We start from the raw sequence: 17,105 nt of genomic DNA, 5'->3' as shown, positions 1-17,105 counted from the left end.
CCTGCATGTCATCCGCCATGTTTGTTTACAAGAAAGTCATATTTAATTGTGCGATACGTCCAGTTTTGAGAGTCGTAACTCTGGATGTCCGTGATTGGAATTTGTTGATGTCTGGTGTGATGTTTGGGCAAATCATTGCTCCCAACACACCAGGGTTTCCAACCTTTATTTGTGGCACACCACCAGGATTAAATAAATGTGCCGCCATGTTTAGATTTTCTGTTTCAGGAGCTGGACTGTTCATGAGGTGCGCTGTAGGAATATACTGTTCAGTTATTATTTGCTCCACGGACGGAGCAGCAGAACTTTAGATGCTGTGAAAGTGAAGCTTCAGCGCATTGGGTCACAAACAGCTGCTCCTCTCATCCACTGATCTGATCAGCTGTGATTGGATTGACTGATCAATTATCCACCCCAAGACTTAAAACCCCACAAAGTGCTGTGGAGTTCTGCCTGCGATGCGTTCACAGACCTGCAGAAATTTCCGAAATTAGACAGAGAGCACAGACTGGTTTAAAAATAAATAAATAAATAAATAAATGGAGAGTTAGTAGACTTGACCCTCATGTCTTAGACTCTCATTTTCACTTGGATGATTTCCTTTTTTAAACACATTTAATGATAGTGTTAGAGGAAGCCTGAGATCTAACGCTGGCATTGCTCATGACAGCATCTCTCTAATTGCTGTGCATATGACAATAAAGTCTAGAAGAACCTAGAATTACATTTCGATGCATTTTTAAAACAGGTAACAGAGGTAAAACAGATGCGGCAGGAAAGCTCATGAAACCCGAGGTATATATATATTACGGACCTGTGCGTAGAATTTAAAGACAATTTAAGAACCTGAATAAATAGAAAAGAAACAATCCGCTAATACAGGTCACATCCTTTACGTTTCATGTGCCTTCAATTCATCTTAGTCTGGAATGACAGACTTACCCACAGGACATTAATTTGTTTGACACACATCGTTTACAGAATCTGAAATTAACAGTCAACTTCAACTGAAAGTCATTTTTCAGAGGCGGAGTTTCTTCAGGTGTCTTCAGATGGTTTGGTCAGCACAGTGTAACGATGCAGCTTCCTGTATTGTCCGTTACATCAAGAACATTGTCACCTTTGTCTCATTCAACAACATCTCTGGGTCTTTCTGTTTCAAACTGCCCACTACAGACAACATTGGTTCGCTTCTCAGCACGGCTACAAGCCAGCATCTAATTACATCCCCACAAGCTGCAGAGTAAATTCATGTTTGCATCAATTTCTGTTTCACAGTCAAATTGTTCCATTCCTGTGACTCTTTTCCTTTATGCCTGTGTTTGCACAGCTGATATGGCCCCTACACCATGATACTGAAAGAAACACACTGGTGCTTTGTTCTCGATCTGAAAACCAGCTTTTCTCCTTGTTCAAGCATTTTTATCCATCAGCACGTACAGCACTGTTGGTCGACCGAGGACTGAGATATCCATACAAACATCCTGGACACCTTGTGCGATACACAACCTGTCAGAAGGATGGAGCGGGTGCACAAAAGCTGTAGTAACACAGCGAGACGTCGGCTGTGTGATCTGGCTCTGCAAATCATTGTTCAAGAGACGGCACAGCTCAGTGATCAAGGCTCTATCCAGGTGGAAATGATGGATGCGCAGGGCATCGGTTAAACTCAGCACATTTAAAACATTTCCTGACAACCTCTGTTCGCCCTGGTTGCGCTGTCTCTTTTGATGATCCTTTTGTAAATTTGAACACATCGGAGGCAGGACCTGTTTTGTTTGCTTAGATAACTTTAAATTGAATTTTCCTGACCCAAGAATTCACGTCCTTCTCGAAATATATATATATATATATATATATATATATATATATATATATGGAGTTAATTAGTGTGCAAATTTCAGCGGAGCTATCGCAATGTTTCAGGTGACCTAAATGGACCATCAAAGTCCACACCCTCTAATGTGAAGGTAGACATGTCTTACATATTCATCAGTACAAGGTCATAACTTTGCAGGGGGCCACTTTGCCCATTTGTGAACGCAGGGTTGGAATTAGCACAGTGGGGTATGGTATTTACTCTGAGGCGATGGCTGAATCGGGCCCTGTATGATCCCATCCAGCCACAGGACTTGGGGTAATTATAAAAGTTGAAGGAACATCCAGTAGCTGAGAGCTGCTGGAGTTCAGCCCGGCCAGGATAAAAACCCAACACTCACTTACTGCATTAGAGCGAATCACTAAAGCTTGCCTCTCAAATCCCTCACCCAGGAATTGGCAGGAGCCTCCTAATAAGCACTCGCTTTCTGAACAAAAGGCAGGAGAGATATAGGTGAGGTGTAGAACCAAACTGGCTGTTTTTTTTTATTTTTTTTTACCTCCTGCTAGCTAATTGATGACCTAGATAGTTGAGGGAGACAGCTGTATAACTCACTGGTAAAGGAAAACATAGAGAGGGGGAGAAAAGCATCGCTCTCCTTTTGTCTCCCCGACCATCTCTCCAGCTGCTGGTAGAATTGTGTTTAGTCCGTGTTAAAGGTTGTATGACTTTGATGGGTGTCTGCGCACAACATACCTCGACACAGTAATGCATAACATTTGGGTTTTTATGCCTAAAAAGCGGTGACCTTGTGAAGTAATCCAAGCCGGGAAGCCTTTGATAGAGGGCGAAAACGCCAGGGGTGGTTAAGTTCAATGTTGAGCTCAAACATGCACATTATGATAATGTCACAGATTGAAAATTTATATTCAGACATGCAGGGACATGCAGTTCAACAGACTCTGGGAATGTTTTGAAGTGATAAAGTAAAGCTCTGGTTTCATAAAAATCATCATAAATTGTCACATTTACCATCAGAATCATAGATTTTATGATTTATTTTTAAATCCAGTGCATGATATTTCTTTCTTGGTGTTGACTCTGGCTTCTGGGCTGCACTTTGAGGCTAATGAGTTGGTTGAACTGCTGGTTAGATGTTAGATCACTGTGAAACAGAAGCACAGAAACAGCACACTAGCTCCAAGATTTGGTGGAAAATTACAAGATGAGACCGAACCTGAAAGTTTTATTTTAGTTTACACTACTCTGCTACTACAGACATTAAAATATACATTTACTACTTAAGTTTTTGCCACCATGGATATGAGCCCACATTAGCTTGCAAAGGTGAGCTAACAGTTAGCCAGCTAGGGCGCTAGTTAGTGTTACCTCCTTGATCATAACAGAATACTCTAATGTTAACTTTAATTCCTGCTCAATTTAGAAAGGCCACTACAAGAAAATGTGTTCTCTGTTTGGATTGTCAAAGGGACAGTGAGTCATAGATGTTTCTTTCTGGCAGTCAGAGTTAGTGGGCTAGCTGTAGTGTGCTAGCATAAGCGTGCAAAAATTTTGCATGCTTGCGTTAGCGCGTTAGCCTGCCAACTGTATCCTTAATGTTTTTCCAGGATTGTAGGCCTACCCTGACAAAAAGTGTTGCAGAATTAAAGTGAGGCTTATGAGGAACCAAGAACACCTTTATGTGGTGTGTATTAGTAGAGGCCACTAATTAGCCAGCTAGCCTGCTAGCTAGCCATGATGTTGACCAAGGATACTGGATTACTACAAGATGGCCCACCTACAATATACTCCCATTGTATGAAATGTAATACATTTCCGGTCTCCTAAGTAGGCATTGTCCCCCGTACCCCAATCAAAGACGATGGAGAACCGCCAATCAAAGACGAGTATACCCAACCTCGCTTCTGTCAACATGTGTGTACCCTTACTGGCAGTAAGCTAAATAAATAAACGGCCCGTGAAAAAAATATTTTTCCAGCAGATGTTGTAGTTACAACATGATTGAGCTAACTGGAGTAGTTTCATGTCGTATCCGACAACGGGAGGCTTTTAACAGATGACGTCCTGATGTTAGCTTTGCTGCTGCTGTTAGCTGTCCCTGTCAGCTGCAGCCTGATGCTTTCTAGACATTGTGATTTTCCAAAACTGAATAAATACCACATATAGCAACACAAAACTGTTTTGCTAGCTCAATCATGTTGTAACTAAAATATCTGCTGTAAAAAATATTTTTTTAATCCAGTATCTTTGGTGAAACTGCACTGATTTCAGCACCACAGAGGAGATATCTGTTGCCAGATCTCGCAAGAGTGTGTTGTTGAGACAGAGACAGGTCTTGAACAAAGTAAATTTTCTCCTGATTTGTCCGTCTGAAATTTGCCATTTTGGTGTCGGAATGTTCTGAAGATATGTGGCTTGTGATAAATGGGTCCAATATTTGCTTCCGTGACTATGGGGCGAAAGAATCGGCCATAATCTGTAATCACGTTCATTTCTCCCACTGAAGTCAATGGACTCAGGACCTGCAGTTAGTCTCCTAAAGGGGCGTGGTGGTCGCGAACCCCACGTGACACTGATACAGGAAACTGACTCGCAGTGGACCGTCTTGTTTTATCCACCGTCTTTGTTGAGACTACCCCATGAGGATGTTTAACCTCAAGTCATGTTGCTTTATTCTGTTATACTAAAGTAAAACTTTCAAGTTGGGTCCCATGTTGTAATTTTCGCCTTTTTACACAGCACTTTTGTTTAGCAGTGCACTGGCAGCAGGGCTCTCTTTGATGACATCACACACGCTGATTGGCTGAGACAGTTGTTGTCCAAGGGCTATCATACAAAATGTTCTCAGGACAACAACCACTTGGCAAAATCAAGACGTGCTCTCCGCATGGAGGTGGAAATTTGTCTTTCGCTCACCAGACACAAAAGACAACATTGTAAAAGGCAATTAAATAGTCAAACAACAGATATTGTTGCAGGGCCTCACATTTATTTCAATGTACTGGAAACAGTGAAGATTTATATGTATTTATAATTTCCTTGTCATTTCTCACAAAAAACAAAAAAGAACCCTAAAATTGAAAACTGAACACCGACCCAAGGATTAAATATCCAAACAGCTGAAAATTCAGGTCAGGCTTTACACTTGGGTAACTGTTGCATTGTGGGGAGTGTAGAGTAGGTTTGGCTGGGGAATACCTTTTTTTTGTCTGACACTTTTATACTATGGGATTGTGAAAATGAATTGAAATCATGATAAAATTAAATTAAACTTAATTTGGGCTCCCCTGAGCCTGTGGGGCTAAGGCCGAGTCCATGAACTGTAACATCTGCACAGGAAACTTTGCTGCATGTTGTTCCCTGTTTCACTTTTTGTTTCCCATCATGTTATTTGATAATAACTGCACATGCCTATTAATTATTACTACTTTACGAGGGCATAATTTCCAGTCTCCTCCTCACCCTCACTCCACCAGTTTGATTTAATCACTAAAATCAAACAAGTGTCCAAAGAGAGGACAGATGAGCAGAGTTGATCAAAGTCTTAATACGCTCATCTGAGTCGCCTTCAGTTGTTGCCGTAGACTCTCAGTAATTAAGCTTTAGGAACAGCCGAGTTATTTAACCCTGGATTCCACCTCTCAGGCAACATACAGGTACAGACTTCTCAATCTCATTAATGGAGGTTGTTGAAGCTGACTGCAGGCGTTTAATCTGTGTTTTTATTTACTGTTTAAATATCCTCCAAAAAAATACTAGAATTCAAGCAGTAAAATCAATGTGTTTATTTCTGTTGTGTATTCTTGTTCTATTTTTTTTCGCCCTTTATTATCCATTTTAATTGATTGAAGTAAATGTAGATACCAGGTGCTCTATGCATGGTAACCATGGAAACAGTATCGTGTATCCCTCATCACAGGTCAATTTGTTGACACACTCAACACACAGCTAAAGTTAGTTAAGTTAGCATAGTTATGACTCCATAGCCGAGCCTAAGTTAGAACTATACGTAATGTAAGCTGATCAAATGCTCCGTCATGTGAAAACCCTCTGATAACTTAAAACGGTTATATATTTCAGGGAGCATACAGACAGCAAGGATCAGTCTGCCGTCCACTCATTTGTATTGTGTGTCATGTAGAAAACGGTTCAAGATAATACAACTCTGGCAGCGTGCAGGCGTGTGCTTGAGACGAGAACAACCACAACATTTTCATGGGATTACACCTGTCTGCTCGCCTCTCATTGAAAATAAATTACTCCTTGCGTCAATCGCTTCCTGTTTGAAAAGACCTTAATGATTTCACTTCATCATTATTGTCTATCCTGCAATGATACACGTTAACTGTTAGCACATAGCTGTTGGCAGCTGGTGGCAGGAACTTAAAGTTTCCTTATGCCTCTGTGTACACTCGACGCAACATGCACGCAGTTGCTCCGCAGTTGCTATGTGCCTATCGTAGTTCTTCGTCCTGTTGGTCTGTGTCGCTACGCAATTCCCCGCCAAAGCGCTTGGGGGCGCTGTGTTCTTTTATATACCTACCTAGACTGTGTGACGTCTATGGTCGTTGCTCGTTCATTGTTTGTTTATCTTCTGGCTTTGTTCTAGTCACAGTGACGATAGTGACCGAGAGAGAAAGACTGTTGCTGTTGCAAATGATCAACATTGAACAACAAATACTCTTATTGCAAAATGCGACAACGATGAAGAGAGAGGCGACTGCGCCGATGGTCTGCACGCCCGTTAAATGGCTCGATTTTTGAAAATGGCAGTGTTGTGGTACTGCAGCGGGAAGTGAAACCTTGCGAAATGCCAGAAATGATGTCGTTTGAAGGACCAATCATAGCTCTTGCGGTCTGTGTTGGGTCTGCGTTGCCTCGACGCGTGGTTACAATTTCTCTGAGGTGCGCATCGTGTCTCTGCTTCGGTCGCAGAGGGACGCAATGGCGGTTGCACTGAGTTACATTATGGTGCGTTCAAGCTCTATTCAGTAAAAGGTAGAAAAAGGTAGATTATAACGTTCTCATGATGTGTTCAGATGTAATCTTGTAAAATGTTTTTGTTGAGAACTTGAATGAGTACAGTTCAATCAGGAGAGACTTATTTTAGAGTGAACAATAATTAATTACAGAGCGCACAATATGATGAATGAAACAAAGTTCTCTGGCAATTAGACTCCATTGTGACATGTATATTTCGGGGTAGAGATGGCATGGTTAGTTTAGGAATATTCCCCCCGATGGAGTCACTGATGATGAGGTGAAGATAGGGATGGCTAAAGGAGGAGGATGATGGGATGAGGAGCAGGACTGGGCAGTGGATGAGCTGAAGACTGGAAATGAATGCAGTGGAGAAGAGTCGCATGTGCTCGTCCTATAAAGACAATTGACAGCAGCAGAGACTAGAACAGTTTGATCATGATATGATTGGTTGAGGGAGATCTAGGAATCTGGCTGGATTAATTTGGGGTGACACCCATAGACGTAGAAGCTGAAGAGGAGTCGAGAGAATTGTGAATGAATGAAATGAGAGCGTGAAGAGAGATTTCTGTTTCCCTGGCACAACAGGGAGCAAATAACACCAAAAACAAAATAAACAACAGTGCGTCAGTGTATCCCTTATGGAAATTACAAAAAAAAAATTCATCAAAATGTGTTGTTGTTTTTTTTGCAAGAGTGATAAAACATGAATATAAAAGCAGCATTATTGTGACTTCATTGTGTCCCCTCCACAGTAACCAAACTTGCTACTGTACACACTTGTGAATTTAACACTAATTTTATGCCAAGCTTTTAAGACTCAGAGCTAATCGCAGAGCATCTTCATGCAACATAAAACCATAAGCTCTGAAGAGGTGACAGGGTGAACCTGGGATAAGAAATACTTCCATTCTGATCCTATCAAGACACGGACAGGAAAAACTGCTGATAAGTTTTCATTAGCTTCAGTCGCTGGTCGAGCATAAGAAATGTCTTTGCTCTTTATCTCAAACACACAGATTCTGATTGATCCACGCTCTCGCTCTCTGTTGCAGTTTAACTTTGTCGGCAAACTCCTCGGGCCACGCGGGAACTCGTTAAAGAGACTACAGGAGGACACTCTCACAAAGATGTCAATTCTGGGAAAAGGATCCATGAGAGACAAAGAAAAGGTAACACTTCACTCTTATTTCATTTTTTCATGTTCTCCTTGCTCCTTTCACTCTTTTACCTCCACAGCATTTCAACAAACTAACTTTGTGCTCTTGTTCCAAAAACTAAACTTTCCAGATGAAACAAACCCACTTTTTTGACCTGACAGACTGTCGACGGTAGCTTCTTCATTTATGAAGTTGAATCATGAAAAGATACTATAGACATATATTAGATTAATCTACCTCCTATTTTCTCAAAACATATTGTTTGGCCAGTAAGATGTCAGCAAATAGTGAAAAATGCCAATCACCAATTACTTGAGCAAAAGTTAACGTCTTCATTTTGTCCAAAAAACCCAGACATATTCAGTTTATTGCAATAAAAAACTAAGATGCAAGAACAATTACATTTGTTAAAGTTATTAAATTGAATTATTATCATTCAGTCATCAAAGTTGCTCTATTTAATTTCCTTCAACTTATAAGATACAAACATTAGGGATGCCGAAAAATGATCAGCCGATCATGGGACATTTTTATTACAATGCATTATTCTGATATTTAAAATTAAACCCGATAAATAGTGCTGATAGTACAAAGCCAGGCTGCTTTCATTGACTTAACAAGGGCAGTATCTACACACCTGACACAGTGGGTGGCAGTACATGTACCTTTAAACTTGGTTTGCAAGCCACTAATAAACAGAGAAGAGGAACAACAACAACTGCAGCACGCTGTCTAGAGGGTAGACATCTAGACATCGTGCTGCAGTTCCAGAGGAAGACCACAGGATTGCACGAGCTAATTAGCAGCAGCGGCTCACATCTAACACCGAGCTTTTAAAAGGCTCGACTCTGTTGTCGTATGTATTCATAACAGCTAGTCATGTGATGCTACAGTTAGCGATTATTGTATCATCACCTCTCTGGCTGCGTGTGTTAGAGTCACAGCTGCTTTTCTGTCTGAGTTGAAAGTTAATGTGTGAGGTGAATCAGTAGCGCATCGTTATTCTACTTGGTAGCTGCGGGCTAGTTTGTGATGGGACGGTGAGACGTCTATATTTTCTCACTACGTCTCAGCCTTTCTTACCCTCAGTCGTACATAAACTACTGGTTATACACTTATTTTTAAAATACAGAAATGTGAAATAATCGGTTATTGTATTGGTTATCAGCCATGAGAAGTAGGTAATTATCGGTTATTGTTATAGGTTGAAAAAATCCATATTGGTGCATCCCTTACAAACATCATTTAGACTTCTGTGCTTTTATTAAATGTATTTTTTACACATATATAATGCCTAAAAATTGGAGTAGTCCAATACTGCTTTTCGAAAATGTACGCCCCTGACTATAGTTTTGTTTTAGATAATTACGAAATCCAACTGTATGAAAACCTTTAAGTTTGAACTTACACACTAGCAAATGTCCTTATTTAGATATTTTCCTCTTCACTTTAGCCTTCGCTCTGTTTGTCTCATTTGAAATCAGATGTGAGCGGATCGCCGCAGGAACTCTGACTACACTTGAGTGACAGCTCGTGGGTCCCGTACAGTTTTGAAAAACAGCTTTATCTTGAAAACAAATTTCAAAAGTTTATGGAGATGTGAATGATCTCAGGGACCACCAAACACGTCTGACATCTTTCAAAGCCTGCTCTCTCATAGTAAACAAAATATTCACAGTCACATCAAGTGCAGACAGTACACAGACAATACTGTCTACATTTATGGTTTTGTTTTAAGCTCTGTCGCAGGATGAGGAAATGCTTCATCATGATGTGAACATAAATGGAAACATTTAAAAGGCTGGAATTTCAAACACAATCCAGTTTAATGATTTCTATCATCGTGATCATGTCAGTACACAAAACGAGGATAGAAATGTCTGTTCAGCAGCAGGATTGATTGCACACTGGCCTGGTTAACAGAGAATAAATCCACATCACTTGGCTTGTCTGCATCTTTCCACTCCCTCTGTTTGTCAGAGGTGATTTGTTGGTGGCGGTGATTCTCGCCATCATACAGCACATTCTTTTTGATTACTGCGATCAATAGTCTTTGATGGTTGACTCCTCTCGAGTACCTGAAGAAAAGATCTGTCATGGAGATGTGCTGACCTCGGCAGCCCTTACCTGTCTCCGCAAACCCACTGCGGGATTTATGACTGACAGCTTTCTGTCGGGGACGCTCCGCTCAGCACTGCTTCCTCTTTTTTTTAGGGGGGAGGAAGAGGGATACACCTTCGCAACAAAACTACCACTTTATCTTCAGCTGGTTGCTGACTTTCTGTTTTCAGCTGCGCAGCATGTGTCATCATAGCTTTCAGCAACTTGAAATTCCTTGTGTAGGTCACGGAGCTGTGCTGCTGCAGAGCAAAAAGAGGGGTAAGCTTTTTTCAAGTTGAAACAAAGCTTTCTTACCGTTACAGCGAGGCACTGTTGCCTTAAGGACACGTTTCTATTTATAATGAAAAGATTGAAACTAGGGCTGAACGATATGAGAAAATAATCTAGTTGCTATTTTTAAGATCAAAATTACGATCACAATTTTGTATGCAATTTTTCTTAAGGTTCCTTATCCTCTGTATTTCAATATACACAAGCATTATATCATTTCATATGACCAACACAACATTAGATACAGTCATCATATACACTGCTCCTCCGTGTCAGCCAGGCCTACATGTTATGATGAAATTGATGCATGAATTCATAGGAATAGCATCTTTACTGAGCAACGAAACCTTTAATCAGAGTAGAGTATTATAACTTCTAACGTCAAGCCTTGTAAACGTGTAATATAGCCATCATGACTCAATTTGAATAAAATCTATAAGAAAAGAAGGACAACAGAACAAGAAAACAGAGCAACAGCAAAAGGAGTCCTATGCAAAATCCAGAGCATATCAATTATCTGCACGACGCTCTCAACGTGGAGCAGGCTGAGATGGTGGCTAGCAGCTCAAGGTGCTAACTCCATTAGCACCATTAGCACCAAGGTGATGACAGATACAACAGAACAGAAGAGGGGCGCTACGCTTTTGTGACGACGTTCTCCCTCTATTAACGGTACAAGCACAGTGCAAAGCGACTGCAATTAACTAGCCAGTAGGATACACACATGCACAAACATGCAAGCATGGCAGACAAACCTGGATTATAATACACACACACACACACACAGGTAGTTTGAAACTAGGACGCCATGACTCCTTGCTTACTTTTTTGGGGTTGTATGGGGTACTTATCCATGGTCAGTGTTTTAAATGTAGTCGATGTCTGTCGGCACCTCCCCAGTTTGAAGTAGTGGCAGGAGTTGTGACATGGGGCTAAGTAATTTGCTGCTGTGGACAGGGGCAGCAACAACACGTATTTTAACCACCTAAAAACATCTGTTACAGTTTAAGTGTATGCTACATTAAGAGTATTTTAACTGCTTTATCTTTCCGTCAGACAGCCTGTTTCAATAACAGCTTCAGTCCCCTGTCTGTGCTCTCTTCAATGCCACCAGACTGACGAAAACTGTAATTTCAGATCATTGAACGCAGGAGCTGCTGGTCTGCTGCTTCGATCACTTATGTGGCCTTGGTGAATTCAAAATAACCCTTTTAAACACCGAAGTCACTCAATGACACAAACAAAATATCTGATCGAGGACGTGTTAGACCAGCAGCTCTTGTGTTCCCCGTTTTCTTCGGGGCAGTCTGCCATTGAACACAGCTTCAGTTTCCCATCAGAAATCACTGTTTATTATAAATACTATGTACACTTAAACTAATATTGATTTTTTTTTTAGGTGGCTAAAATAAGTTTAAGAGGCTAACCTCCATCCACGGCAGTACATTGCTTAGCTTCTGTGTTGGACTCAAGTCTGCTTCTCCAAACTGGGGGCGTGCCAACTGACAATTACTGTATGGAATACACTGACCCTGCTTCAGAGATCTGAACTGTCCCTTTAATATGGATCTTACTGATTTCCAGTCAGTTCCAGTAACAAATCACATAAGCTAAAGTGCACACTCAGGGTTACTGCGGATCCTTAAAAAGTCTTAGAAGGCATTTATTCGTAAATATAAAGATAAGGCCTTAATTAGTATTAAAATGTCTTAAATCAGAGACTCCACTGTCTACAAGTTAGGTGTCGCTGTTCTCTGGATGACATGGGCTATTAAGCTAACATTTTGGGGCATGGCTGAAACTGGTACAAGTCAATGTACGCAAGGCTCAGTGTATTTTACGCAAAAAGGTTTTCAAACTCAAGGCAGTGGAATCCCACATGCTGAGACACCAAACACCAAGAAATCTTGCTAACAAACGGCAGGTATTTCTCAGTCCTATTTGATCCTCGTCTCCGCTACAAGACGATAAACTAATTTTTTACGTTATTGTAAATATTTGTGCAAAATTGCTACTAAACCTAATCAACTAATCAGTTCTGTTCCTTTCTTCAATTTTGGTGACTGTAAAATTGGTCTTAAATTTTAAACTGAGTGGCATTAAAGTCTTAAAAAGTCCTAAATCTAACTTCCATTAAAGGGATAGTGCACCCAAAAATGAAACTTCAGCCATTATCTACTCACCCATATGCCGATGGAGGCTCAGGTGAAGTTTTAGAGTCCTCACATCCCTTGAGGAGATCCAAGGGGAGAGTGGGTAGCAACACAACTCCACCTAATGGAGGCTGACGGTGCCCCAGATTCAAACGTCCAAAAACACATAATTGAAACCACAAAATATCTCCATACTGCTGGTCCGTAGTGATCCAAGTGTCCTGAAGCCCCGACATAAAAAGAACTTGCGCACGAGACCAGCGAAAGCACATGAACACACATGAAGGTGGTGCCCATGTCTCACGGTCTTGTGCAAGCGCACACGTGAGCGCGGTGCACAGAGAGGCCGTCAGAGCTACAGGCTACAATGAGGCTAAAAACAGAGTTCAAATGAGGTTTTTCCAAACAACTTTTTATGTCGGGGCTTCAGGACACTTGGATCACTACGGATGAGCAGTATGGAGATATTTTGTGGTTTCAGTTATGTGTTTTTTGGACGTTTGAATCTGGGGCGCCGTCAGCCTCCATTAGGTGGAGTTGTGCTGCTACCTCCTCTCCCCTTGGATCTCTGCAAGTGATGTGAGGACTCTAAAACTTCACCTGAGCCTCCATCGGCATATGGGTGAGTAGATAATGGCTGAGTTTTCATTTTTGGGTGCACTATCCCTTTAAGCTGCAGGAACCCTTACACTGATTATAGCTCTGCCACTCCAAAATATTCAGGTAACTCAAAGCCTCATTGTATATTTGATGTCATCTTTACTCAGTGGTTGGAAAGCAAAACACAAGAACTGTATTTGGTCTCGAGGAGCTACAGTGTTTATTTGTGGACAGACTGAAACCTACACCTGCTACCACTTGCTATCACTTGATTATTGTACCGCTAATTTGTTCTCTGCTCTCACTGCCAGCACCTCTCTGCTCCGAGGGCATCCGCCATCACTCTGTCTCTCACTTGATGACACACTCGCTATGCACACATAGCACTACACTTATAGCTATCTGATATGTAAATGTGTGGATCGCATTTAAAACCAGCTTCTGCTCTGGCCCTTTTCACACTGTAGTCCTGTGAGCATCAACACTTGCATGCGGTTTTACAAGTTGTTGTCTTCATCTAGCCTCATTGGCAGATGTCACGTGGAGCGCAGGGCAGTGTATGTGCATGTCAGGCTCACTGGGCCTGGTGTTCCTGGTTGGTTAGATCATGAAACAGGCTTTACAATTTGAAAATTGCGTTCTGTTCGACTGTACTCCTGGATCGCACCTGAATGACAGCAAAGGAAATAATGTACTGTTTTCACCCTGCATAAGACATGTAATTGTGGTCTCGCTGCTCAGAAAACTACATTATAATGGATGTGTTGGAGGATGAAACTGTACAGTGTTCAGTACATTTCCTTTTAAGCTCTTACATATGGCGGAGACACGGCAAAGGGCTGGGATAATTGCTCAAATATTTGCTGCTGCGGGACCTTGATCTTGTGTTGACAAGAATGTGAGTGCAGAGAGGTTGAAAGGCACCGAGCTGTCGGAGTCAGAGTCTCCCCGCCTGGTTATGGCACCTCGGTTGTCCTGTCGCTGTCAGAGCAGATGATGTAAAGGCTTCCGTGTTCCCGCGCCCCCTTCTCGTTAGCGCTGTGATTAACTCATCCATTTTCCTCCCTGGGACTTGTACTCCCGCTTTAATTTTCCTGATAGACAAAACAATCACTTTGTTTCACTTTTGCTAAGTCCTGTGTCGGGTTTAATTGCGAGCTGCTGCAGAGAAATACCTCCATTGTCTGCGAGGACTGCTCTGTATGTGTAAGCACTGTCCCACAGTAAAAAATTAACCTAACCTGTGTTCGTGCCTGCAAATCATTTGTAAGTTAATTATGATTTGAAGATGTAGAGGTGATGTAATTTACATCACATTAACAAGAATATGACCTGTGAGAGATGAAGTTCAGGGTGACAATGCTTTACAACAAATTACACATTTTATTGTTCGTACCAGCGTACAGGCTCACTGAGTCAGTCTGTTGACACTGGCACAGTATATGACTCCATGCTGATTGCGCAATAGCTATTAAATGTATCAGTTATTCTTATGTCATTGTCAGTGTCTTCATCCCTTTTATTGATGTGTCCCGTTACCTTTTGCAAACTCAAGCATTCTGGTGGGGAGCCCTCTCTTTTTATTCTGGGTATAGCAATGATCCACAGCAGGAACAGGACAGCATCTCACATTTCCACCGTCTCACCAGTCCTTACTCACCGTAAAGCATGCACTCTACCTTTTCTTGCAAGAGTCCTCTACTCTGCCAAAACCATTAAATCATAATGTACTTGGGGCGCCCATTAGCTCACCTAGAGCGGGTGCCCCATGTATAAAGGCGGTGTCCTTGCCTTCAAACCCTTCAAACCCCAGCCCTTTGCTGTGTGTCATCCCTTCTCTCTTCCCACTTCATGCTACAACTTCCTTTTTAATAAAGGCAAAAATTCCAGAAAAAAACATTTTTAAGAAAAAATAAAACACAACAAAAAACAAAATGTACTTACCTGAAAAACTGAATGTCAGACTCCTTTTAGGGTCTTTTCTCACTAGCAAACGCTGAACAGTAGGGTTGGGTCGGTTCTCGGTAATACCAATTCGGTTCAGTACTCCGTCTTGGACTGGGTTTTTTTTTTTTTTGAGACCGACCGGACTGCATAGGTAATTTTACGGTGGAACATATGCGGAGCAGACTCCGCGGAGGTCCGCCCGGACTAAAAGCGGACGTCCGCAAGCCCTGTGCGCGCAAAGCTCAGATTTTACGACCGCGTGGACTCCGCTCCGCGCACCAGTGTCACACAAAAGACTGCTCGGCATGTATTTTTCACAACGCGGAAGTGCACTTGACTATGGAAGCCCGAATGACTGCGGACATTCCTCGCGGAGTCCACTCCGCTTATAGTACGCCCGAGTCTGTGAGCACCTGTGTCTGCCTCTTTGCCAAGCGCACAGCGAGCAGGAGAGAGAGGGGGTGGGGGTGGGGCAGGGACTGAGCTAGGGGGTGCGAGTGCGCATGCGTCGAGGCCTCTACTGTTGCCTGGAGTTTCTCTAACAGTGACGGGGAGTCGATAATGGCGAACAATTTAGTCTTGAAGAAATCAAAGAATGGGCCAATATGGCAACACTTTGGCTGTGAGCCAGACGAAGGAGGCAACCCTTGTTTGCACAGACAAAAAGAAACAACGTGTTACTGTCACTCTGTTGTCCTGTGGTCGTTTTTTATTTTAAATGAGTCAATTGCACCCCCAAGTGGCGAAAATCCGGTATTACTGACTTGATGCAGTTTTTCACAAAAACGGGACTGTTTTTTTTTTTCCTCATATTGACCCAACCCTACTGAACAGGACCTTTTATGTTGCATTCGTTTTGTACTCGGAGGTCGGAAATTCACAGTTCCCAGTCGGAAGTTTAAACTCGAACGCACCCTGAGATCGGATTTCCAACTCGGAGCGACCGCATCAACCCTGACTTACCAATTCAAGATGGCTGTCGGTCACATACATAGTGCTAAAGTACTGTTTACAGCAATTTTATCTTATTTTTTTTTACATTAGGTCAGCCTCATCTGCGGCTTTCATCAGTTGGAGTGAATGATGGTTTTGAAGCTGTTTATACTCCAAAAGTGCAAGGGCAACAAAGGCTTTCTTGCGGGCGTTCATGTTTTTTTTCCAACTTGTCCACCGTCGTCAACTAGAATGCAAAAACTGTCGTCAACTCGGAGGTGACGTCATTCCCACTTCCGACCTCCGAGTACAAAACGAGCGCAGCATTGGGTGACCACAATGTTTCAGTTAACTTTCAAGAGCTTAAATACACTGAAATAGTGACAACAATTGCTGCTACGTCTATACCAATGTTGTTCCAATGGTAACGACTGGAATGGCACCCTCCTGTCACTCAAAGCGGCCATGCCTTTAATTATGCATAACTTTAAGCCTTAATAACACTTAAATAGGTGACAGATATCAAAATTAAAAGTTGTCATTAATGGGGAAAGTATCTATAAAGGCCAGAACCTTTTTTGTAGCAGGATTTAAACACATTTATTTCTGCTGTAAGGAGAGAGTCCTCGAATCCATAAATGAGTTTTTGCACTTCCAGTTCCCTTGCATTTTTTGAATGACTTTTTGGTCAGATGCCTGAAATAAGGTCTGTGTTTTACAAAAAGCTTAGGAGGCTTTCATGTTTGGTTCTATGGCATAAAATACATCAGTACATACCCCACTCGTCTGTTATGAAGCTTCTATGTGTCTTAGAAAAGGCGATGCCTACAAGAGGCTTGGTGAGACGACAGGATGTCATACGCAGAGCATGGCCTCGTTGTGGTAGGGAATGTTAAATCATACAACCTCCCGTCACCTTCACATTATATTTGTTCCAACAATTAAGGGCAAAAAGTCCCCAGAAATATCAAAAAAAAAAAAAAAAAGATCATGCAACCAAAGTGTAGTTTGTTTATAGCCTAACGTTAGCATTTAACTTCTGCCGATTGCTTTAGGCATCAAAAATCATAAAAATGGTGTGCATTTGTAAAGATAATCTTG

The 17,105-nt window shown here is 41.8% G+C and overlaps 2 protein-coding genes across 3 annotated transcripts in view; one reads left to right on the top strand and one right to left on the bottom strand.

Moving 5' to 3' along the window:
- The window catches only part of fam135b (family with sequence similarity 135 member B), a 675,785-nt gene that overhangs the window by 323,072 nt on the left and 335,608 nt on the right, over nt 1-17,105 (bottom strand). The window lies entirely within an intron of this gene.
- The window catches only part of khdrbs3 (KH domain containing, RNA binding, signal transduction associated 3), a 176,240-nt gene that overhangs the window by 80,967 nt on the left and 78,168 nt on the right, over nt 1-17,105 (top strand). For both annotated transcript variants that reach the window (XR_007451470.1, XM_049602111.1), the window contains exon 3: nt 7,876-7,992. Coding sequence is in view for 1 of the 2 variants with exons in the window: in XM_049602111.1 (XP_049458068.1) it covers nt 7,876-7,992 (117 nt within the window). In the remaining variant the exon portion in view is untranslated. The remainder of the gene's footprint in view (nt 1-7,875; nt 7,993-17,105) is intronic.

This window comes from Epinephelus fuscoguttatus, linkage group LG17 (genome assembly GCF_011397635.1).
Source record: "Epinephelus fuscoguttatus linkage group LG17, E.fuscoguttatus.final_Chr_v1".
NCBI classification, from domain to species: Eukaryota; Metazoa; Chordata; class Actinopteri; order Perciformes; family Serranidae; genus Epinephelus; species Epinephelus fuscoguttatus.
This window is presented reverse-complemented; position numbering and strand designations above follow the sequence as displayed.